We start from the raw sequence: 25230 nt of genomic DNA, 5'->3' as shown, positions 1-25230 counted from the left end.
TTTCTTCTCCTAGAACTTATGAACATGAGCACGTAGGTACAGATTTAACATATGCAACACAGATTTCTCATCTCGCCTCTCTTACCTCTCCATTCAGGAAACAGTACAGTATGGCCACAATGAATCCCTGTGGACAAGAATATCAATTCTAATGTGGATTAGAAGGTCAATGCATCACTGTTTGAATAAAATACAAGCTGCCATTCAAAAGGTGGCTTTCCCTTTAATCGCTTCACATGTACACCTTGAAGTAAAGTCTGCTTTAATGTGAGTTAACTGTTCAATGCTGAGCATATTTTCATTTTAAGTATCATCAGTGCATTCTATTGAGAGTTATCTAAAATCCTCTTTATCCATGAACCTTATATCAGGAGAAAAAGCAGGATTTCCCGGCAGAGAGTTTATATGCAAGGCAATCGACCCTGGCTTATAACTCAGCGGTATGAAAGTTGAGTTCTCTAATTTTAGGTAACTTATACAATTGCTCCCTTCCCCTCCACTCCTTGCTCCCCCCCCCTTCCTTCACTTAAGGTTTCCACGCTGTATCTCCAAACTAAACTAAAGACACTGCGTGGAAATGGGCCCATTTTCGCATCCTACACACTAGGGGCAATTCACAGAAGCCAAGTAACCTCCAAACCCTCACGCCTTTGGGATTTGGGAGCAAACCCAAGTAGTGACAGGGAGAATATGCAGTCTCTGCACAGCAACGAACCCGGTTCTCTGGCACTTGAGCAGCAGCACTGCATCACTGTGCTGCCATACTTGCAGCAGCACAACAGGTCTGTAAACACAGTATTCAATAGATAATATTAAAAATAAATAAATAAATAAATAAATCATGAGAAGAATCGATTGGGTAAATGCAGAGTCTTTTACCCAGAGTACGGGAAATCGAGAATCAGAGGTGAGGGGGGAAGGATTTAAAAGGAACCCGAGGGGCAATGTTTTCCACACAGACAGTGAAGGGGTATATAGAATGAGGTACCCGAGGCAGATACTACAACAGCATATAAATCATATTTGGACAGGTACATGGACAGCATAGGTTTGGGCCAAACACAGACAGGTGAGACTAGCATAGATGGGGCATGCATGTCAGCATGGGCAAGTTGGGTTGAAGGGCCTGTTCCATGTTGTATGACTAAACTTAAAAAAAGCATTATTGGTGCAAAATAATAGCCTGTCCCTAGTTCATAGTTTGGAGCTTAGTTGGTGTTGTAGTATTCAATAACCTGACGGCTGTTGTGAAAAAACTGTTCCTGAACCTGTGAAATAAATGGAGGGGAGATTTGGTCAATAGGATTGCTATTTTGTGGAACCAGCATGGTACTGATGGTCTGCTGGTGTTGCAGTTGATTTAGGATGATCAACCATGATCATATTGAATGGCGGTGCTGGCTCGAAGGGTCGAATGGCCTACTCCTGCACCTATTTTCTATGTTTCTGTTTCTATTATTATCAGGTGTACCGAGGTATAGTGCAAAGCCTTTTTGTTGTGTGCCATCAGTCAGCCGAAAGACAATACATGATTACAATTAAACCGTTCACAGTATACAGATACAGGATGAAGGACACAACGTTTAGTGCAAGATAAAGTCCAGTAAAGTCCAATTAAAGATAGTTCGAAGGTCTCCAATAAGATAGATGGGAGGTCAGGACCACTCTCTAGTTGGTGAGAGGATCATGTGATAGGAGCAGATTTAGGCAATTTGGCCCATCAAGTCTACATCATCCAATGTATTCTCCCCACAACCCATGACACGGCGTACTAATCAAGAATCTATCAATCTCCGTCTTAAAAATATCCATTGACAGACTCCACAGCCGTCTGTGGAAATGAATTCCACAGATTCACCACCCTCCGAATGAAGACATTCCTCCTCCTCTCCTTCCTAAAAGCATGTCCTTTTATTCTGAGGCTGGCCTCTGGTCCTGGTAATGGAGACATCTTCACATCCACTCTATCCAGACCCTTCACTATATAGTAAGTTTAGTGAATGTGGTCTGGCCAGCACCTTATAAATCCTCAGCATTACGCCCTGCTTTTATATTCTAGCCCTCTTGAAATAAATGCTGGCATTGCATTTGCATTGCTCACGACCAATTTGACTTGTAAATTAACTTTTTGGGAATCCTGCACCAGCACTCCCAAGTCCCTTTGCATCTCAGATTTCTGAATTCTCTCCCCATTTAGAAAATTGTCTTAGAATTTAGAAATAGGATGGTTCTGTTGCCCGATATCAGCTGGGAGGAGCCTATCCCCGAATCAGGAGGTGTGCATTTTCACACTTCTGTACCACTTGCCTGATGAGAGAGGGGAGAAGAGTGAGTGACTGGTCCTTGATTATGCTGGTGGCCTTGCCGTGGCAGCGTGGTGTAGATGAAGGGGGAGTTAGGGCCAGGAGGAAGGGGGCCAGAGTTTTGCACAACCAGGATGTAGTGACGGCATGGATCTTACCTGAAAGGATCCGAGAACAAGATCAAAGACAATCTTCAATTTTGGGTTTAATTGATCGGGGAAGAAAGCGAATGCAATGTAATTGATTCCGAACAGTGGGATCAGCAGAAGGGTCGACTTTGCCAGCCTCCTGTTCCAAGCAGGTAAAGAAAAGTCACACATTAAGACAGCCACTCTCGTCAGCTCCCACTCGAGTCACTGGTCCGTGCCAGAATAAAGAGACTAGAGAACATAAAACAGGTCCATGGGCCCACCGAGTCCATGCCAAACAGCGATCACCCCGTACATTAGCACTGTCTACACACTAGGGACATTTTACAATTTACAAGTACACTGGAGCACTCGGAGAAGACCCACACGGTCATAGGGAGAACGTACAAACTCCACATAGGCAGCACCCACAGCGCTGTAAGACAGCAACTATCGCTGCACAACTGTACCAGCCCTGTATATCAATACCAATACTGAAATAAACCCCCCCTTATGACCGAAACATCCCACCTCAGGTGAATCTCCTCCACTTTCTCTCCTGTACCTTTTAATTGTCAGATTGTTTTCTTTTTTGCAAAAACAAATTAAGCTCTTCGGCACTCAAAAAAACAAATGTGGAGCCATGTGCTTTGTTAAGACACTGCATGGAAACTGGCCGACCAGCAATCATCCTGTACATTAGTTCTATCCTACGCACTAGGGGCAATTTACAATCTAAAGAAGCCAATTAACCTGCAAACCTGCACATGTATGGAGTGTAGGAGGAAACCGGAGCACCTGGAGAAAACCCACGCGGTCACGGGAGAACACAGAAACTCCGTACAGACAGCACCTGTAGTCAGGATCTAACCCGGAGCTCTGGCGCTGTAAGGCAACTCCACCGCAGCGCCACCGTGCCGCCTCGCTCAAAGTGCGAAGCCCGGTCTAACTGATCTGGTCTCCCTGCTAGTCTGAGCAATGGGATATTGAGTGGAAGACTCACAAGTGCTGGTTGGATTGATTCAGTCCCACGTCAGGGGAGTGCAGCTTCTGTATCAATATTCGGATAATGCACGTGAAGAGAACAAAGTTCACCTGCAGAGGGAAAGCCATGTTAGTGCTGGAGAGATGGGAGGAGGAAGACACTCTTACTTTAACTGAGCTAATATCCTTTACTCCTATAAGCTCGCTGCTCACTCCGTTTAGACTTTGGAGACACAGCGTGGAAACGGGCCCTTTGGCCCACTTAGTCCGCGCTGAGCAGCGATCCCAGTTCACTAGCACAGTCCTACACAATAGAAACAATTTACAATTTACAGAAGCCAATTAACCTACATCTCTGGACTGTGGGCGAAAACCGGAGCACCCAAAGAAAACCCACGCGGTTACAGGGAGTACATGGAATCAGATAGAACCCGCAGTCATGATTGAACCAGATTCCCTGGCGCAGTGAGGCAGCAACTCTACTGCTGTGCCACCGTGCCACCCTGCAAATGGCATAGAGTTGGCAGCAGCTCCACCTGGGACTCTGAACGTTCAGGAAAAAGTGAAAACAACAACTGCTTCCTTACCAAGATGGCGATGAGGATCGGGGTCCGAATAATCCACCAGAAAGGAGAGTCAATGATCTGCCAACATCTGCAAGGACAAGAACAAGTCAATGTTAGAACACAAAGCGCTGGAGGAACACTGCAGGTCCGGCAGCATCTGAGGAAGGTTATACATAAGTGATGTTATACGGGTGGGGGTGTAAAGTTGTTGAGAATGTGGGAAAGGGAACAAAAAGGGGTGATCATATAGAGGTGTAAAAAAACATGAAGGGGATAGGGGGTAAATTCCCAGAGCATTTTACCCACAGTAGGGGAATTGAGGACCAGAGGACATGGGTTTAAGATGAGGGAGGATAGATTTAATGGGATCCTGAGGGGCAGTGGTAGAGTTGCTGCCTTACAGCGCCAGAGACCCAGGTTCAATCCTGACTACAGGGGCTGTCTGTATGGAGTTTGCACGATCTCCCCGTTACCTGTGTGGGTTTTCTCCGGGTGCTCCGGTTTCCTCCCACATTCCAAAGACGCACAGATTTGTAGGTTAATTGGGTTGGTAACATTGTAAATTGTCCCCAGTGTGTAGGGTAGTGTTAGTGTGCAGGGATCGCTGGTCGGCGTGGATTCGGTGGGCTGAAGGGCCTGTTTCCGCACTCTCTAAACTGAACTAAAACTAATTACAGGCCCAACATCTGCCCCCCTCTCCCAACCCCTTCCTGGATAGGTGACGTCTCAGGTCGGGACTCTTCTTCAGACCGACTGTGGTGGGGGAAGGGAGGGGAGAAAACTGGAAGAGAGGAAGGTCCCAACCCGAAACATCACCCATCTATGTTCTCCACAGATGCTGCCTGACCTGCTGAGTTACTCCAGCACTTTGTGTCCTTTTACGCAACCCCTCCACCCCCACCCCACTTAGACCCATCAGCCCTCCCTCCCCGTTGCCACAGAAACTCAGCAACCTCCATCGTCCCATAACTCCTCGCACTTACGCAAAATCATCAAAATGGACTTTCGTGATGACCCAGATGATAATAAACGGCAGTGGTGTCCCTGTCAAAAAAACACAGATGAGATCACTTTAGATGTCAGGCAGGACAGAGCAGTCATGTTGCCCATCATACCCATCCTCCACCCTAATGGTTCATTCCCCCCACGAGCCCACCCCATCACACAGTGGCTGCAGGGTGCGCGCACATGGTCTACACAACAAATACCAGGTGAATGCATGGGTGCGAGAGAGAGGGCATAATATACGGCCAGCTTACAACCCAACACTATGAACAGTGAATTCACCAACTTTAGATAACCTCTACACAACAATTCTTCCCCACGCTGCCACAACCCCAATAACCCTCCCTTTCACCCACTGTTCACTCTCCTCCCTCATTTCCACCTGTGAAAAATGCTCTGACTGTCTACACTATCTTTATTTTATATACATCTATCAAGTTTCCTCTCAACCTCAGACGTTCCAGAGAAACCAGTCCAAGTTTGTATTTCTTCCAGCAGCTGAAACCTTCTAATCCAGGCACCATTCTAGTAAAGCGTTCAAGAAGGAACTGCAGATGCTGGAAAATCGAAGGTACACAAAAATGCTGGAGAAACTCAGCGGGTGCAGCAGCATCTATGGAGCGAAGGAAATAGGCGATGTTTCGGCCCGAAACGTTGCCTGTTTCCTTCGCTCCATAGATGCTGCTGCACCCGCTGAGTTTCTCCAGCATTTTTGTGTACCTACCATTCTAGTAAATCTCCTCTGCACCCTCTCCAAAGCCTCCACATCCTTCTTGTGAAGTGACTCCCAGAACTGCACACAATACTCCAAATGCAGCCCTAATCAAAGTACTACAGAGCTGCAACACGACTTTCTCATTCTTATACTCCATTCCCCTAGCAATAAAGGCGAGCACACCATACGCCGTCTTTACCACCCTATCTACTTTTTCTGCTCCCGTTATTTAGTTTAGAGATACAGCGTGGAAGCAGGTCCTTCGACCCACCGAGTCTACGCCAACCAGCAATCGCTCATACACTATGCTACACAGAAGGGACATTTTACAGAGGCCAATTAACCTATGAAGCTGCACATCGTTGAGATGTGGGATGAAACCGAAGATCCCAGAGGAAACCCATACGGTCACAGGGAGAACGTACAAACTCCGTTCAGACACCACCCTGTGTCAGGATCGAACTGGCATCTCTGGCGCTGTAAGGCAGCAACTTTACTGCTGCACCACCGTGCTGCTCTCATAGAGTCCTATAGAGCCGCATCATGACATCCTCACTCTTATATTCAGCGCACCTAGCAATGAAGGAAAGCATTCCAAATGCTGGATTTTTCTCTTGTTGTGCCATTCCTATTCAGTATCCTACAGAGCCATCTCCATTATCAAGGACCCCTATCATCCATCACATCACATCTTCTCTATTCTCTAAGGACGGGTTGCACTTGAACTCGAGGGGGACCAATATCCTGGCGGGGAGATTTGCAAAGGCTACTGGGGAGACTTTAAACTAGTATGGTTGGGGGGAGAGACTCAAATTGGGAAAGCTAGCAGTCGGTGTGTGAGGCAGGAGGCAGAGAATGGTAGCACTCTGACCCAAAATGTAGGGGAGAGAAGAAAAAGACAGAGAATAAGAGAGGGTGGGTTTCTTAAATGTGTATATTTTAATGCTAGGAGCATTGTAAGAAAGGTGGATGAACTGAGAGCCTGGATTGACACCTGGAAGTATGATGTTGTGGCGATCAGTGAAACATGGTTGCAGGAGGGCTGTGATTGGAAACTAAATATTCCAGGATTTCGTTGCTTCAGGTGTGATAGAATTGGAGGGGCAAGAGGTGGAGGTGTTGCATTACTTATCAGGGAAGATATTACAGCAGTGCTTTGGCAGGATGGATTAGAGGGCTCGTCTAGGGAGGCTATTTGGGTGGAACTGAGAAATGGGAAAGGGGTAGCAACACTTATAGGGGTGTATTATAGCCCGCCAAATGGGGAGCGAGAATTGGAAGAGCAAATATGTAAGGAGATTGCAGATATTAGTAGTAAGCACAAGGTAGTGATTGTGGGAGATTTCAACTTTCCACACCTAGACTGGGAAACACATTCTGTAAATGGGCTGGATGGGTTGGAGTTTGTAAAATGTGTGCAGGATAGTTTTTTGCAGCAATACATAGAAGTACCTACTAGAGAAGGGGCGGTGCTGGACCTCCTGTTAGGAAATGAGACGGGTCAGGTGGCAGAGGTATGCGTTGGGGAACAGTTCGGGACCAGTGATCACAATACCATTAGTTTCAATATAATTATGGACAGGGTCAGAACTGGACCTAGGGTTGAGATTTTTGATTGGAGAAAGGCTAACTTTGAGGAGATGCGAAAGGATTTAAAAGGAGTAAATTGGGACATTTTGTTTTATGGGAAAGATGTGGAAGAGAAATGGAGTACATTTAAAGGTGAAATTTTAAGAGTACAGAATCTTTATGTCCTTGTTCAGTTGAAAGGAAATAGTAAAAATCGGAAAGAGCCATGGTTTTCAAGGGAAATTGGACACTTGGTTCGGAAAAAGAGGGAGATCTACAATAATTATAGGCAGCATGGAGTAAATGAGGTGCTTGAGGAGTATAAAGAATGTAAAAAGAATCTTAAGAAAGAAATTAGAAAAGCTAAAAGAAGATTGAAACTAATGGTATTGTGAGGTTGCTTTGGCAAGTAAGGTGATATGAGGTTGCTTTGGCAAGTAAGGTGAAAGTAAACCCAAAGGGTTTCTACAGCTATATTAATAGCAAAAGGATAACGAGGGATAAAATTGGTCCATTGGAGAAACAGAGTGGGCAGCTATCTGCAGAGCCAAAAGAGATGGGGGAGATATTGAACAATTTCTTTTCTTCGGTATTCACCAAGGAGAAGGATATTGAATTATGTGAGGTAAGGGAAACAAGTAGAGTAGCTATGGAAACTATGAGATTCAAAGAAGAGGAAGTACTGACACTTTTGAGAAATATAAAAGTGGATAAATCTCCAGGTCCGGACAGGATATTCCCTAGGACATTGAGGGAAGTTAGTGTAGAAATAGCAGGGGCTATGACAGAAATATTTCAAATGTCATTAGAAACGGGAATAGTGCCGGAGGATTGGCATACTGCGCATGTTGTTCCATTGTTTAAAAAGGGGTCTAAGAGTAAACCTAGCAATTATAGACCTGTTAGTTTGACGTCAGTGGTGGGCAAATTAATGGAAAGGATACTTAGAGATAATATATATAAGCATCTGGATAAACAGGGTCTGATTAGGAACAGTCAACATGGATTTGTGCCTGGAAGGTCATGTTTGACTAATCTTCTTAAATTTTTTGAAGAGGTTACTCGGGAAATTGATGAGGGTAAAGCAGTGGATGTTGTATATATGGACTTCAGTAAGGCCTTTGACAAGGTTCCTCATGGAAGGTTGGTTAAGAAGGTTCAATGGTTGGGTATTAATGGTGGAGTAGCAAGATGGATTCAACAGTGGCTGAATGGGAGATGCCAGAGAGTAATGGTGGATGGTTGTTTGTCAGGTTGGAGGCCAGTGACTAGTGGGGTGCCACAGGGATCTGTGTTGGGTCCACTGTTGTTTGTCATGTACATCAATGATCTGGATGATGGTGTGGTAAATTGGATTAGTAAGTATGCAGATGATACTAAGATAGGTGGGGTTGTGGATAATGAAGTAGATTTTCAAAGTCTACAGAGAGATTTATGCCAGTTGGAAGAGTGGACTGAAAGATGGCAGATGGAGTTTAATGCTGATAAGTGTGAGGTGCTACATCTTGGCAGGACAAATCAAAATACGACGTACATGGTAAATGGTAGGGAATTGAAGAATGCAGGTGAACAGAGGGATCTGGGAATAGCTGTGCACAGTTCCCTGAAAGTGGAATCTCATGTAGATAGGGTGGTAAAGAAAGCTTTTGGTGTGCTGGCCTTTATAAATCAGAGAATTGAGTATAGAAGTTGGGATGTAATGTTAAAATTGTACAAGGCATTGGTGAGGCCAATTCTGGAGTATGGGGTACAATTTTGGTCGCCTAATTATAGGAAGGATGTCAACAAAATAGAGAGAGTACAGAGGAGATTTACTAGAATGTTGCCTGGGTTTCAGCAACTAAGTTACAGAGAGAGGTTGAACAAATTAGGGCTTTATTCTTTGGAACGCAGAAGGTTAAGGGGGGACTTGATAGAGGTCTTTAAAATGATGAGAGGGATAGGCAGAGTTGACGTGGATAAGCTTTTCCCACTGAGAGTAGGGAAGATTCAAACAAGGGGACATGACTTGAGAATTAAGGGACAGAAGTTTAGGGGTAACATGAGGGGGAACTTCTTTACTCAGAGAGTGGTGGCTGTGTGGAATGAGCTTCCAGTGAAGGTGGTGGAGGCAGGTTCGTTTTTATCATTTAAAAATAAATTGGATAGTTATATGGACGGGAAAGGAATGGAGGGTTATGGCCTGAGCGCAGGTATATGGGACTAGGGGAGAATACGTGTTCGGCACGGACTAGAAGGGTCGAGATGGCCTGTTTCCGTGCTGTAATTGTTATATGGTTATATGGTTATTCTGCCATCTGGGAAGAGGTACAGGAGCATCAGCTGCAAAACCAGCAGGATGCGACACAGCTTCTTCCCACAGGCAATAAAACTGGTTAACGGACTGTGTCCCCTCCCCATATATCATACACCATCTAACCTCGCCCATACTTTGACAGCTAAGGCACCTGTCAAAGCAAAGCCACTGTTCGGTCGGAATGTCTGTTTTTAATTTCATTTTTAGGCCTATTTTACATGTGGTAATTTTCATTTTTAAAGCTATATGTATTTATTCTGTTTTTATTAACTGCACTGATGGGAACTGATTGAGAAACAATTTTTTCGTTTCATCTGTGTATGTCAGTACTCAGTGAAAATGACATTAAAGTAAATACTGAATACTGAGCTACAAAACAACTATGAGACAAAAGGCTGCTGTACGGACCTGCGATCATCCATACCTACCCCAGCCGATAGGGATGTACCACCAGAAGTATCTTTTCTCGGAGAAGAAGGAGATAACCAGCAGGGTGTGCAAGTAGAGACCCTCCACCAGGAGCCAGAAGAAGTTTGCCATGATGCAGTATTGAAAGAAGACCACTGCTGCTTTACAACCGGCCTGGGAGCAAAGACAGGACAACCTTAGATTTAGTACATAGTTTTGTTTAGTTTATTATTGTCACGTGTACCAAGCTACAGTGAAATGCTTTTGTTGCTTGGTATCCTGTCAGCGGAAAGACTATACATAATTGCGATCAAGCTGTCCACAATGTACAGATACAGGATAAAGAGAATAATATCTAGTGCAAGAAAATTTGACTAAAGATAATGCAAAGGTCTCCAATGAGGTAGGTGGGAGGTCAGGGCCACTCTAGTTGGTGATAGGACAGTTCAGTTACCAGATAACAACTGGGAAGAAACTGTCCCTGAATCTGGAGGTGTGCATTTTCACACTTCTGTACCTCTTGCCTGATGGGGGAGGGGAGAAGAGGGCATGGCTGGTGTGTGACTGATCCTTGGTTATGCTGGTGGCCTTGCTGAGGCAGCGTGTAGATGCAGTCGATGGAAGGGAGATGGACACAAAGTGCTGGAGTAACTCGGGCAGCATCTCTGGAGAAAAAGGATGGGTGACATTTCGGGTCGGGACCCTTCTTTAGACGGGGACCCTTCAATGGAAGAGAGGTTAGTTTGCGTGATAGTCTGGTTTACGCAAGTCCACAACTCTGCAATGTCTTGCAGTCTTGGATGGAGCTGCCCCCAAACCACGCTGTCATGCATCCCATTAAAATACTTTCTACAGCACAGAATGGAACAGATTGAAGTGGGATATATTGACTGGGTGATAGAGCCACACAGCGCGGAAGCAGGCCCTTCGGCCCAACACATCCATGCTGACCGAGATGTCATGTTGGTGTTCACCAATAACGCCATCACATTACTGGACGGCATGGTGGCACAGCGGTAGAGTTGCTGCTTTCCCACGCCAGAGACCCGGTTCAATACTGACTACTGGCGCTGTCTGTACGGTGTTTGTACATTCTCCCTGTGGCTGCCTGGGCTTTCTCCAGGTGCTCCGGTTTCCTTCCACACTCCAAAGATGTATAGGTTTGTAGTTTGATTGGCTTTGGTAAAGATTGTAAATGGTCTCCATGTGTAGGATAGTGCTAGTGTGTGGGGATCTCTGGGCGGCATTAACTCGGTGGGCCAAAGGGCCTGTTTCCGTGCTGTATCTCTACACTTAAAAGAAACAACTTCCTCTCGAGGGTTAAATAATAAAAACAAGGAGCATAGATGGGCGATCTGTTGTGATCATGTCGAGGGAATGTTGTGACGTGGATAAACTGTCAAGGCTGGGATTCCTTTGATGCCGGTAGGATTATAGTAAGCGCCAGAAGATCAAAAAATAGTTTAATACAGATCAAACTATCGGGCTGCTGGCAAATAATTTTATAACCATTGCCCAATGTTTACGAATATTAAGCAGCAAGAAGCAGCGGTGGAGATAGTTCTCTTCCAGCCCATTCATCAGACAATGGGAGCAGGAGTACGCTACTCGGCTCTTGCATAGTTTAGGTTTAGTTTATTGATACAGCGTGGAAACAGGCCCTTCGGCCCACCGAGTCCACACCGACCATCGATCCTCCCACATTAACACTATCCTACACACAATCAGGATAATTTACACACTTGTACCAGTCAATTAACTAATTAACCTGTACATCTTTGGAGTGTGTGAGGAAACCGAAGATCTCGGAGAAAACCCACATGGTCACGTGGAGAACGTGCAAACCCCGTACAGACAGCACCTGTAGTCGGGATTGAACACAGGTGTTCGGTGCTGCAAGCGCTCCTACCCCACCATTTGATATGATCACCGCTAATCTATGCTGGCCTCAATTCCTCCTCTGCGCCAGATCTCCATTGCCCTCAATCTTTCAAATATTTGTCTCCACCTTAATGATATCTAATATCCATTCACTACCACCCTCAGCGGTAGAGAACGTCAGAGCTTCACAACCCTATGAAAAATGTCAAACCGCCTCTGTTATAAATGATTAGTCCCTTAGTCAGTAACCGTGTCCTCTTGCACCTGACTCTCCCTCTGGTGAAAAGATCAATTGTTTCTCTTTCCAAAGATGCTGCATTCAATACCAAATAGGTGTAGGAGTTAGGGCTTTTGTCCCCGCTTCTCAGCTTGCCTCTCAGTAAAGCCATAGCTCAATAAATCCACAGTTCCCTGCACTAACGCCACATTGGCATAGAGCCACGGCCTCATGGCACAAGAGACCCGGGTTCAATCCCGACTTCGGGTGCTGTCCGTTTATGGAGTTTGCAAATTCTCCCGGTGACCGTGTGGGTTTCTTTCGGGTGCTGCCATTTCTTCCCACATCCCAAAGTGGTGCAGGTTGGTAGGTTAATTGTTTAGGGAGTGGATGAGAACGTGTGATAACATAGAACTAGTGCGAACGGATGATCGCTGGTCGGTGCGGACAGTGGGCCGAGGCCAGTTTCCTGCTGTATATCTCTAAACTAAAATAGCATCTGCAGTTCTTTGTTTCTCGGTCTTGGCATCTTGTTTGGCACAAACATATGGCTGAAGGGCCTGTTCTTGTTGTAGGTTTTATGTACCTATGTACAGTGAAATTTATTTTTTGCAGGTTTCAGTAAAAATCTTACTTTACATCGGCACAGTCATACTCAAATACAAGCGTGTAAGAATCATAGATTATTCGGAGACCATACATAATAGTCGCCACGTTTCTGGTGCCGTTTGGTATGAGAGCATGGTGGACAAGTTGCATTGGAGGATACAATTTTGTTCAAACTACTGACAGTACTTTTCACAATGCAAATGGATAATAGAGTTCACGGGGATTTGCAACATGCCTATTCTGTGCAAAAACAAAGATAATTCTTGGACCCGGTCTCTTCTTTTTACTACTGGTAATTATTTGTGCACAACACAGGGTTTGTGAGATATGGGCTGAAAGGCGGCAATTGGGACTCGTGCGGATGAGATATCTTGGTCAGCATAGGCAAGTTTATCCGAAGGGCCTGTTTCTGTGCTGTATGACTTTGACAGGTGTAGAAATTGTTTTGTGCCAAAGAAGGTACCGTTAAGTCTAAAGACTTACTGCTGGAAAACTTAATTGTACACAAAGTCCATGCATCAGAGGAAAAAGAAAAAAAAACAGGTCGCATGCTCAATCGACAGAAGGTTTTTGCTTTGTATTTCCAGAATAAGGAGAGAAAAGCAGATATGTTGTGGGTGTAGGTCAAGGGAGTAAGTTTGATTTTTTTCAAATCTAAATCCATTTGGCTAGCTCATCATTCCCTATCTAGTTGACTGAATATCCTGTTTAGTTTAGAGATGCAGCGTTTGAATCAGGCCCTTCGGCCCACCGAGTCTGCACCGACCAGTGATCACCCGTACAACTAGCACTATGCTCCAATGTAGGGACAGTTTACATGAGCCAATTAACCTTCAAATCTGCAAATTGTGGGAGGAACCCGGAGCACCCGGAGGGAATCCACGCAGCCACAGGGAGAACATACAAACTCCGTACTGACGGCACCAGAGGTCAGGATAAAATCTGGGGCTCTAGAGCTGTCAGGCACAACTCTACCGCTGCGCCGCCTAAAATAATAGACCCAGACAGGGTTAAGAATCTAACAATGTTTCACAAAAGCACAAAAATAAAATTAAGGATAATATTTCAATTCTGAAAATTCAAATTCATGGAGCAGATTTTCCTTTTGTCAAACATGTCACTTCACACCAGGTTCAGAGTGGATTCAATGACGCACATTGGAAAAATAAGTAAACGTTGGCGGGGAGAGGCAGAGACGGTGATAGAGTTTGTCTTCCCCTGCTCTCCACCACCAAACAACGCAATCACCTCTCCTTGACTTCAGGCACAATCTTCCATCTTGGTACATCAGTTGGCCGCCACCCATTCATTGCACCCCTTCTCAGAAACGCGACTCTAATAATCCAATTGCTCACCAACCTCACAGTCAGACATCAGTCCAATCTATACAAGTCAAGTCAAGTTTATTCGTCACATACAATGACACCTCCTACTCTACCAGTCTGAAGAAGGGCCTTGGTTCGAAACATCACCTATCCATTATCTCCAGAGATACTGCCTTACCTGCCGAGTTACTCCAGCACTTTGATGAAACCTTTATGAAACCTTCCACTTTATTGGGTTTTGGCTGTCAATGCCAAAGCTGGACGTGGTTTTGCAGGGTGTCCACTTGACCAAGTCGGAAGGTTGTGGGTTGAAGTCTCGCGTCAGAGATGTGAACTGCGTTAGTCTGGCAATTGCAGCACTTTGAGAAGAGTGGGTGTCACTTGACATCCTACCCTTATGGTGAAGAGCAAGGGCAGCTACCCTTGGTGTCTGACCTCAAGTACATCGGTCATAGAAGTGGAATAAGTCCATTCAGGCCATCGAGTCTACCCTGCCATTCAAGCATGGTTGATCTATCTTTCCCTCTCAACCCCATTCTCCTGCCTTCTCCCTGTAACCTTTGGCACCTATTCAAACAAGAACCTGTCAATCATACATGAACCCAATGATTCCTGACATCATTATCATAAACCTCCCCTCGTCCCCCCCTCAGGTATGGGGCCACAATAACTGCTAACAATACTCCAAATGCGATCCGACCTGTGCCCTGTAAAGCCTCAGCATTACTTTCCCATTTTTATATTCTAGTCCTCACGAAATAAATCAAAAGCCATGTTCCCTCAATCAACATCATGGCAACGATTAGCTGACCACAAGCACATTTCCCTTTGCGTGTAAAAGACAAAAATTGTCAAGGGAGTTTTTGACACTTTGACATTCAGCAGTCAGGGTATTGAGTACAGAAGTTGGGAAGTCATATTGCAGTTGTACAAGACATATGCGAGGCCACATTTAGAGTATTACTGGGCTAAGTGGGACCCGTTGGGTCCCAGCATTACACGGGAGGGCTGGTCCCCTAACACAATATTCCACCTCTCCACCAATTCCAGGATTCCAAGAGAGAGAGAAGAGGGAGAGGGTGGACAATCAATTTTAGACATTTTCATCGTTTTTTACAGTTGCAAAAGGCACAGTTTATAAACACATAAAGGGCACTCGTCAGTATTTTCAGTGTTCTGTAGATTTCCAGCACAGACCGAGTCAAGACCCTCTCCTTCCCCCATCTTGCAGAGACTGAGCCATGCCCACACTTCTGGGTTATATGGCCCCTCCCCCTCCCACCAGAAGGGGCGTGGTCTTCATGGCATGTTTGACAGGAGAGAGAATCTCAACATTTTTTAAACATTAATAAGTCTTTTATTTTTCATCAGTGGAAAAAATCCTCTGGCCCTGACAGCTGGAGCGGGACTCTGAGTAAGGTGGCCAAAAATCACAGCCATATGTGGTCCCGTTTTTTCTAAAATCAATATACAGTGCAAACAGGAAGTGGTCAAGTTTAGACTTTTTATTATATAGATGTTCAGTTTTGGTCAGCTTGCTATAGAAAAGATGTTAAGGTGGAAAGAATGTAGAGAAGATTTACGATGATGTCGCCAGGACTTGGGGGCCTGAGCTGTAGGGAAAGGCTGGGCAGGCTAGGACTACATTCCTTTGAGTGCAGGAGCGGTGATGTTATAGAGGTGTATAAAATAGTGAGGGGAATAGGTAGGGCGATTGCACACTTTCACCTAGAGTAGGGGAATTAAGAACCAGATGATATAGGTTCAAAGTGAGAGGGGAAAGATTTAATAGGGATCTGAGGGGCACATTTTTTACAAAGGGTGGTGGGTATATGGATGGAGCTGCTAGAGGGGTTAGTTGAGGCAGGGAGTATAACAACATTTAAGAGACATTTTGACAGGTATATGGATAGGAACGGTTTAGAGGAATATGGGCCAAACACGGGCAGGTGAGACGAGTGTAGATGAGGCAAATTAATCAGCATGGGCAAGTTGAGCCAAAGAGCCTATTTCCATGCAGTATGACCTCTGACAAAGTGTTGGAGTAACTCAGTGCATCAGGCAGCATCTCTGGAAAACATGGATCTGGAGGAACATGGCATGGCCTCAGTGTCAGAGACCCACATTCGATCCTGACCTTGGGTGCTGTCTGTGGAGCTTACACATTACACATTCTCCCTGTGACCATGTGGGTTTCCTCTGGGTGCTTCGGTTTCTTCTCCCATCCCAAGGATGTGCGATTTGTAGGTTAATTGACCCCCGTAAATTGCCTCTAGAGTGTAGGGAGTAGATGAGAAAGTGGTTTAGCATAGAACTAGTGTGAATAGGTAATCAATGGTCGGCATGGACTCAGTGGTCCAAAGGGCCTGTTTCTGCGCTGTTTCTGCGCTGTCTCTCAATTAAACTAAGTCTGAAGAAGGGTCCCGACACTGAAACATCACTTATCCATGTTCTCCAGAGATGCTGCCTGACCTGCTGAGTTACTCCAGCACTTTGTGCCTAGCTAAATTAAAGTTTATTTTTGTTTAGTCTGATTCTGAAGAAGGGTCTCGACCCGAGCATGGCCTGTCCATGTTCTCCAGAGATGGTCTCTAGTGGGTAGAAATGCCAGACCTAAAAATTGGAAGTGTTTCAAAGCAAAGGTATTCTTGCTTCACCTGAAACGGTGGCATATTTTGTCTGCTTGGTAGCAACATCTATCGTCCATAACTTACCGGCGCTTTATAGCACGGGTCCAGCTGAAAGAGAACCAGGTCCTTGACAAAGACAGCGATGGCCCTCAGGATAAACGATATGAAGAGGTGCATGTGGATGTAGTTTCTGGTGCAGTGTAACTTGCTGTAGAAAGAGCAAACGCACCATTAGTACCTGGTCATTGCAAACTAAATAATGCAATCAAGTGACACAGCGGTAGAGTTGCCACAAGTGGGAGAGTCTAGGATCCAGACACCACAGGCTTAGAATAAAAGGATGTACTTTTAAGAAGGAGATGAAGTGGAATTTCTTTAATCTGTGGAATGGTGGTGAATCTGCAGAATTCATTGCCACAGAGGTCTTGAGGCCGTGATTGGATATTTATAAGGCAGAGATAGATAGATTTTTGATTAGTAAGGGCGCTATGGAGAGAAGGCAGGAGAATGGGGTTGAGAGGGAAAGATCAATTAGCCATGCTTAAATGGTGGAGTAGGCTTGATGGGCTGAATGACCTAATTATGCTCCAATCACTTATTAACTTATTATGAAGGCCCTTCGGTCCGCAGAGTCCATGCCGACCATTGATCACCCGTTCTTACTGGTGCTATGCTATCCCACTTTTCCATCCACTCCCTACACACCAAGGACAATTTAGAGTAAATTAATCTACAAACTTGCCCGTCTTTGGAATGTGGGAGGAAACCGGAGCACCCAGATGAAACGCACGGAGATCCCAGGGAAAATGTGCAAACTCTGCACCAGAGGCCAGGATGGAAACCACATCTATGGCGCTGTGAGGCTGCAGCGCCATCGCTGCGCCATTGTGCCACCCCTAACTACTCTGAATCTCCACCAATGCTGCATGAGTTTGGGTCTTCCTGCGATTTGTCATTCACGTCCACACAAACATACCTTTCTTGTGAAATGTGCACTAACCTGCCCCTGCCTCTCAGCCCAAACCGTAAACCACCCCCTACGTACACGTTCCTGTTGGAGGTAGGATGTTATATGATTGTGATGGTTAAAGGGGGTTTTATATAGGCACGCGGTTATGCAGGGAACCAAGGGATCTGGATTTGGACGACTCGAAGGGTGAGGAGATTAGTTTAACTTGGCATTGTGTTTGACATGGACATTGTGGGCTGAATAACCTGTGCTGTACTGTTCTATATTCTATGAGAGAGAGAGAGAGAGAGAGAGAGAGGTTTAAAGGAGATTTGAGGCATATTTTTACAAGGAGTGGCTCGTGCCTGAAATCAAGATTGCTTAATAGTGCGAAGATAGGCACAAAAAGCTGGAGTAATTCAGCGGGACAGGCAGCACCTACATAGGACTATTAAGGAATGCTTAATAGTCCTATGTACCAAAATGGAACAATAACATTTTTACATGTAGCAGTGTAACACGTTTGTAAACACAGTATTCAATAGATAATATATAACAACAATAGAAATTCAATAAATACAAAAGCCCCAAGTCCATAGTGCAACCCGGACAGTTTGTAGTTCGAAGTTTAGTTGGTGTCTGTAGTCTCCAAGAGCCTGATGGTTCCCGAACCTGGAGGTACCACATTTCAGACTCCTGTACCTTCGCCCTGATGGCATGAGATGTATGAGAGCGTGGCCAGGGTGGTGTGGATCTTTGATGATGCTGGCAGCCTTTTTGAGGCAGAGCCTCCTATAGATCTCTTTGATGGTGTGGAAGTCAGTACCCGTGATAGACCGGGCAGTGTTCACCACTTAAGGTGAGGGGCAGAGTTTAACAGATGTGCAGTTTTGTTTTATAAACAGAGGGTGGTGGGCGCCTGGAACACACTGCCAAGTAAAACAGTGGAGGCAGATATGATGGGGGTGTATAAAAGGCTTTTAGATAGGCACGTAGATATGCAGGGAATGGATCACATTCAAGTAGATGAGATCAGTTCAACAAGGGATCGTGTTCGGTACAGACATTGTGGGCCAAAGGGCCTGTTCCTGTGCTGTACTGCTCCAAGTTGTAGAACAGCATCGTCCAACAGCCTTGGGACAACCCGAAGCTCTCCCTGAGCAACAGCGCACCTTATGACTGTTTCGTTGCTGGTAGAACATGGGCAAGAAGCTGGGACTGAGCCCCATGCAAAGTGGTGGACATCCTACCTGAAGATGCAAAGGATGACTACGGCCACTGACAGAGAGAGCAGCGAGAGGCTGTATCCTATGGTGTAGCCAATCCTGGTCACTTCGTAGAAGTTTTGCTAAGAGAGAGGACAGGAGGAGAAACATTAGCAACAAAAGGGACACACGGACACGGAGACGTGGACACACAGACGCGGACACCCACAGAAACAGACACTTATTGGCGCTGCAGTGGTAGATCGTCAGAGACTCAGGTCTGCCCTAACATGACCGAGCATGCTGGATTATTGGTGCTTTACTCTTGGCATTCAATAGGTCAAGAGTTATTTGACTAACCCAAAGAGTCATAGAGCATGGTAACAGGCCCTGCGGCCCATCTTTCCCATGCCGACCAACATTCCTCATCAACACTAGTCCCACCTGCCCATGTTAGCCCATATTCCTCTAAATATTTCCTATCCATGTACATGGGCAAATGTCTTTTAAATATTGTTATAGCACCTACCACAACTACCTCCTATGGCAGCTTGTTCCATACACCTACCATCCTTAGTGTACAAAAGTTACCCCTCAGGTTCCATTACATCTTTCCCCCTCACCTTAAACCTATGTCCTCTGGTTCTCAATTCCCCTACTCTGGTTTTCTTCTAAAAACATGATTATTGGAGAGTAATTAATAGGAGTACATGCTGAGAGACTTGCTAAAGTTTGGTGCAGCCAATGTCAAGGCTCCTTGGTAGAGGACCACAGTCTAATGTGCTACCGTTGCTGGACATTGAGGCGCAGAGTCCAGTGGGGACATCTTTCTAACGAGAGATGCTTTGTTAACCTCCAGGTTCAGGAACAGCTTTTTCCCCAATGACCATCAGGCTATTGAACACTGCGAACTCCAACTCAACCATGAGCTGCCCTGGTTTCACTGGGGACTATGAGGGTGGTTTTGTTTTTGTACTTTTTAATTTTTTTTTAATATATTCAATTTTTTTCAAAATATATTCAAGTTTGTTTGTTTATTATATTAACTGTGAACATTGTGTTTGCAAACCTGTTTGTGCTTCGGTTCATGGTCATACAGTGTGAAAACTGGCCCTTTAGCCCAACTTGCCCATGCCAACTAAGATGCATCATCTACACTGCCTGCCTGCGTTTGGCCCATGTCACCCTAAATCTTTTCTATCCAAATGTCATAACATGAAATAATATTATTGTTCAGTTTCAACACATATGACCATAAAACACTCTTGACTGTTTATTTAAATATAGATACGAACACTACTGAGACACTAAACTACTGTATAAACATGGAGATTGTCTGAAGCGTTTTTGCACAGGTTTTGTTTGTATATATATTTTACCCTGAATAAAGTTTACTTTTGGAAATAAAATTAATCTACAGTTAAGCCCACGTTCCTGGACAGCTTCACTCGTTTTACAATAACAAGGAACTAAGGGTGCTGGTTTACCAAAGAAAGACAAAGTGCTGGAATAACTCAGCGGGTTAAGCAGCATCCCTAGAGAACATGGATAGGTGATCTGACCCGTCTCTCCTTTATGCTGTTAAACTGGAAGATGTGTCAACAGCAATTAGCAGCCAGAGTTAAAATGGTCCAGATATTCTGCCCAGGGTACATCCTTTGAACAACAACAAAGATAGATATATTACCACTCTCACCACAACAGCTGTCAAACAGCAGAAGGAATAGTTCACCTCAGAACTCCCTCCTGTTACATGTCAATAAAATCCCACAGGAGACAGGCTCCCTCTGAGGAATGCTAGGCTAATTAATGTACAAATAAAGGCATAAACCTTCAATAAATTCTATCCCAACCATTAGCTTTCTGCTACTGAAGCAAATATCACTAAATCTTTTAGTTCATGCGATAAAACTTGGCGGGTGAGTTTACGTTTTTGCTAGTAAAATCCCTTTGGTTTCCCGTGGAGGGATGGCCAGGTGATGTTTTGGATCAGGACAGTTGTTTTGTAAAATAATGGTACCCTTTTTGTGATGCAATTGTAATCAAAATCATAAGGGGAATAGATAGGATGAATGCAAAGAGACTTTTACCCATTGTAGGGGAAATCAAAAACTAGAGGACATAGGTTTAAGACGATATGAAAGGTTTCAAAGGAGAAGATTGAATAGGTATCCGAGGGGCAACTTTTTCCACAGTGGGTGGTAGGTATATGGAACGAGCTGCCAGCAGAGGTAGTTGAAGCAGGCACAATAGCAGCATTTCATAGGCACTTGAACAGATACACGAATGGGAAAGGTTTAGAGTGATTTGGGTAAAATATGACTAGCTTAGATGAGGCAGCAGGGATGAGTTGGGCTGAAAGGCCTGTGCCTGTGCTGTATAACCTTGCAACACCATGGGCAACTACTTTCTAATAGCCATTGCTGACCATCTCTGCATTCAGCTGACTCCGTAACTCCCCAGACATCACGTCATATCAGAAAATGTGTGGATGTAGTGTATGGTTGGGGTGGGGAAGGTTGGTGTGAGGGCAACACGAGGTGGGCGAACCTTGTGGTGGTGACAGTCGGTTACTTCCTGTGCAGACAGGAAGTGCCACTTGACAACGACCACCCGTTCACACTAGTTCTGTTTTAACACTTTCTCATCCATTCCTGACACACTAGGGGCAATTTACAGAGGGGCAATTAAACTACAAGCACACACTTCCTTTGGATGTGAGAGGAAACCCGTACATGACCCGCATGGACATTACCCGAGTTCAGGATTGAACCTGGGTCTCTGGCACTGTGAGGCAATGTACCACCTGTGCCATCGTCATTACAAGGCAACTGCTTGCTACAATGTAGGAACTGAAGGCAGTGTGTGTGTGTGTGTGTGGGTGGGTGTGTGTGTGTGTGTGTGTGTGTGTGTGTGTGTGTGTGTGTGTGTGTGTGTGTGTGTGTGTGTGTGTGTGTGGGGGGGGGGGCGCATTTAACCGTCGGAGTCAGTCTTGGAGAAGGGAGGTCGACAAACCTTTTCATCAGACGGAGTGCCGTTCTCATTGTATCCGCAGGCTAATTTATAGGGCTGCTGGAGCATTGACCATCCTGTGCTGGTGCAGTTCCTGCTGACGTTGGCTGCAAGACAAAGAGTTTGCACGGGTTAACATACATAGAACTGTACAGCACAGGCTCTTCGGCCCACAATGTCTGTGACGAACATGATGCCAAGAACAACTCATCTGCCTGCACATAATCCACATCCCTCCATAACCAAGTCTCTTAAAACACCACTGTTGTATCTGCCTCGATCGCTACCCCCGGCAGCACATTCACAATACCCATCACCCTCTTAAAAACACATTGCACATCTCCTTTAAACTTTGCCCCATTCACCTTAAAGCCAATCCCACTTGTAATTACTTTTTTCATCCTGGGAAAAAGGTTCTGATTGTCTGCCACATCTATACCTCAATGTTTAAATATATATACTTTTCTCAGGTCTCCCCTCAGCCCACTGGCATTCCAGAGAAAACAACCCAAGTGTCCAACCCCTCCCTATAGCTAATACCCCCTAATCCAGGCGTCATTCTGGTAAAGCCGCCACATCCTTGAAATGGGGTGGGTCAATTGTGGGAGAGACTGTTCAGTGATGAACATTTATACACGTTGGATGACTGTGGGGTGTTGGGAGCCGATTGATTGAAAGGCACTGCATGGAAATTGATTCTTCAATCCACACTGACCACCTGTTCTATGTTATTCCGTTTTACAATTCTATGCTATCCAATTGAGAAAGTGGGATAACTTGGTTTGATGAATTCAGAACCGGCTTACAGATGGAAGTTATTTCCAGTAGTGGGAGAGACTAGAACCAGAGAGTGCAGTCTCAGAATAAAAGGACGTACCTTTAAAATAGAAACGAGGAAGAAGATAGACAGGGCTGGGTGGAAGGACAACATTTAAGCTGGTGGCTGGGGACCAGCGGAGTTCTGAAGGGCCCGTTTCCTTGCGATAAAACTAAACTCTGCACGCACACATCAAACTAGAAGATTGTCTGACTGGCAGAAGGCAAAGTGTGGGAATAAAGGGAGCCTTTTCTAGTGGTGTTCCATGGATGTTGTTGGGTCCACTATTTTTCACTTTATATTTTAATTATCTGGGTGATGGAATTGAAGGCTTTGTGGCCAAGTTTGTGGATGAAGTGAAGATAGGTGGAGGTGCAGGTAGTGTCGAGGAAGCAGGGACTCCACAGAAGCACTTGCACAGGTTGGGAGAGTGGGCAAAGAGGTGGCAAATGGAACACACCATAAAAATGTGTGCGGTCATGCACTTTGGTTGTAGGAATTAAGCTGCGGACTATTTTCTAAATGGGGAGATGATTCTGAAATCAGAGATGCAAAGGGACTTGGGCGTGTTGGTACAGGATTCCCAAAAGGTTAATTTGCAGGTTGAGTTGGTGGTAAGTAAGTTTATTGGCCAAGGATTTACATACAAGGAAATTGCCTTGGTGCTCCGCCCACAAGTAACAACATGACATACAGTGATAGTTACGAATGACTCAGAAAACACTAAACATTAATAATAATAAGACATTAATGATAAAGGAAGGCAAATGCAATGTTAGCTTTCATTTAGAGAAGTAGAATATAAATGCTGAGGCTTCATAAGGACCCGATGAGGCCACACTTAGAATATTGCGAGCAATTGTGGACCCCATATCTGAGCAGAGATGTGCTGGCATGGGAGAGGGTCCAGAGGAGGTTTACGAGAATGATCCTGGGGATGATTGGGTTAACATACGAGTGTTTGAAGGCTCTGGGCTTGTACTCACTGGAGTTTATAAAGATGAGGGATCTTGTTGAAACCTACCAGATGATGAAAAGCCTCGAAAGAGTGGCTGTGCAGAGGATGTTTCTACTTGTGGGAAAGTCGAAAGCCAGAGGGCACAGCCTCAGAATAAAAGGATGTACCTTTAAAATGAAGACGAGGAGGAAATTCTTTAGCCAGAGGGTGGTGCATCTGTGGAATTCGAAGCCGAAGGGCCTGTTACTGCGATATATCTCTAAAATACGACAAAAGGCAGCAACAGAAGTCTTAACATACCTCCGGGGTTGAGGAAAAGGCCAGGCAACCTTATGCAAGACACCACAACCACTTCTCCATCTCTGGCAGGAGGCCAACACGTTACATTTTCCCACAATCTGCTGCACCCTGCAAATAAGCACACAAATAATATAGAGCATCAGAGCTGGGGGTGGCACAGTAGTTCAGCGGGTGAGGCTGATGTCTCGCAGCACCAGAGACCCAGGTTCGATCCTGACCTCGCGTCCCGTGTGTGGAGTTTGCACGTTCTCCCTGTGACCACGTGGGTTTCCTTCAGGTGCTCCAGTTTCCTCCTACATCCGGAGATGTGCAAGTTTGCAGGCAAATTGGCCCTCTGTAAATTGCCCCTAGTGTGTAGGGAGTGGATGAGAAAGTAGAACATAGAACTAGTGTAAATGGACGATCAATGGTCAGTGTGGACATGGTGGGCAGAAGAAGTCTGAGGAAGGGTCTCGACCCGAAATGTCACCCATTCCTTCTCTCCAGAGATGCTGCCTATCCCGCTGAGTTACTCCAGCAATTTGTGTCTTCCTTTGGGTGGGCAGAAGGGCCCGTTTCCATGTTGTATCTCCATAAAAATTTAAAAAACGTAAAAAACTTGCATTTCACCAACAAAAGGCAGCTTTCAGTTTAGGATTAGTGCATTGTGCCATTCTGGGCCAAGGAAAACTTCCAGGAATAAAGACAAACAAGATCACCTCTTCACAAATAAACCCTCTATTTTTGGCTCACTAAAAAAACAAACTCAGCAAGCCAGGCAACATCGCTGGAGAACATGGGTAGGTGAACATGGGTAGGGCGATCTTATAGAAGGTGACATTTTGGGTCGGGATTCTTCTTCAGACTGATTGTAGGGGGGGGGGGGGGGGGGGGGGAGTGGAAACGGCGCCTAGTAAGTGATAGATGGATACAGGTGAGGGGAGTTTGGTTGCAAATGTGCAAAGACCAGAGTTGAAAAGGAGACAAAAGGGTGTCAGATAAAGAGGAAAGAGGAGTGAAATGTGAAGCTAGAGTAAGGGATAGAGGTGGAAAGGGGTGGGGTGGGGATGTGTGGGGGAAAATGGATTTGCATCCTGTAGGGGCACACAGGAGGGGAGGGGGGGGGGGGGTCAAAAAGAGAGGGGTGACCAATTAGTCGGAAGGCTCTCAACTTGAAACGTCACCTATCCATGTACTCGAGAGATCTGCCTGACCCTCTGAGTTACTCCAGCACTGGGTGTCTTTTGTAAACCAGCATCTGCAGTTCCAAAGCTTGAAGACACATGAGACTACAGATGCTGGAATATTGTGCAAAATACAACATGCTGGAGGAACTCTGTGGGTCAGGCAGCATCTTGGGAGGTAAAAAATTAA

The 25230-nt window shown here is 45.3% G+C and overlaps 1 protein-coding gene across 1 annotated transcript in view; it reads right to left on the bottom strand.

Moving 5' to 3' along the window:
* LOC116987313 (vasoactive intestinal polypeptide receptor-like) overlaps positions 1-25230 on the bottom strand; it is a 46960-nt gene that overhangs the window by 5535 nt on the left and 16195 nt on the right. The window contains exons 3-12 of the mRNA XM_033043240.1: positions 23878-23985; positions 21806-21909; positions 18836-18933; positions 16721-16844; positions 9995-10148; positions 4965-5025; positions 4003-4069; positions 3435-3526; positions 2462-2591; positions 86-127 (exon numbers count right to left, since the gene is read on the bottom strand). Coding sequence (XP_032899131.1) covers positions 86-127; positions 2462-2591; positions 3435-3526; positions 4003-4069; positions 4965-5025; positions 9995-10148; positions 16721-16844; positions 18836-18933; positions 21806-21909; positions 23878-23985 — 980 coding nt within the window. The remainder of the gene's footprint in view (positions 1-85; positions 128-2461; positions 2592-3434; positions 3527-4002; positions 4070-4964; positions 5026-9994; positions 10149-16720; positions 16845-18835; positions 18934-21805; positions 21910-23877; positions 23986-25230) is intronic.

Source organism: Amblyraja radiata, chromosome 2 (genome assembly GCF_010909765.2).
Source record: "Amblyraja radiata isolate CabotCenter1 chromosome 2, sAmbRad1.1.pri, whole genome shotgun sequence".
Lineage (NCBI taxonomy): Eukaryota > Metazoa > Chordata > Chondrichthyes > Rajiformes > Rajidae > Amblyraja > Amblyraja radiata.
This window is presented reverse-complemented; position numbering and strand designations above follow the sequence as displayed.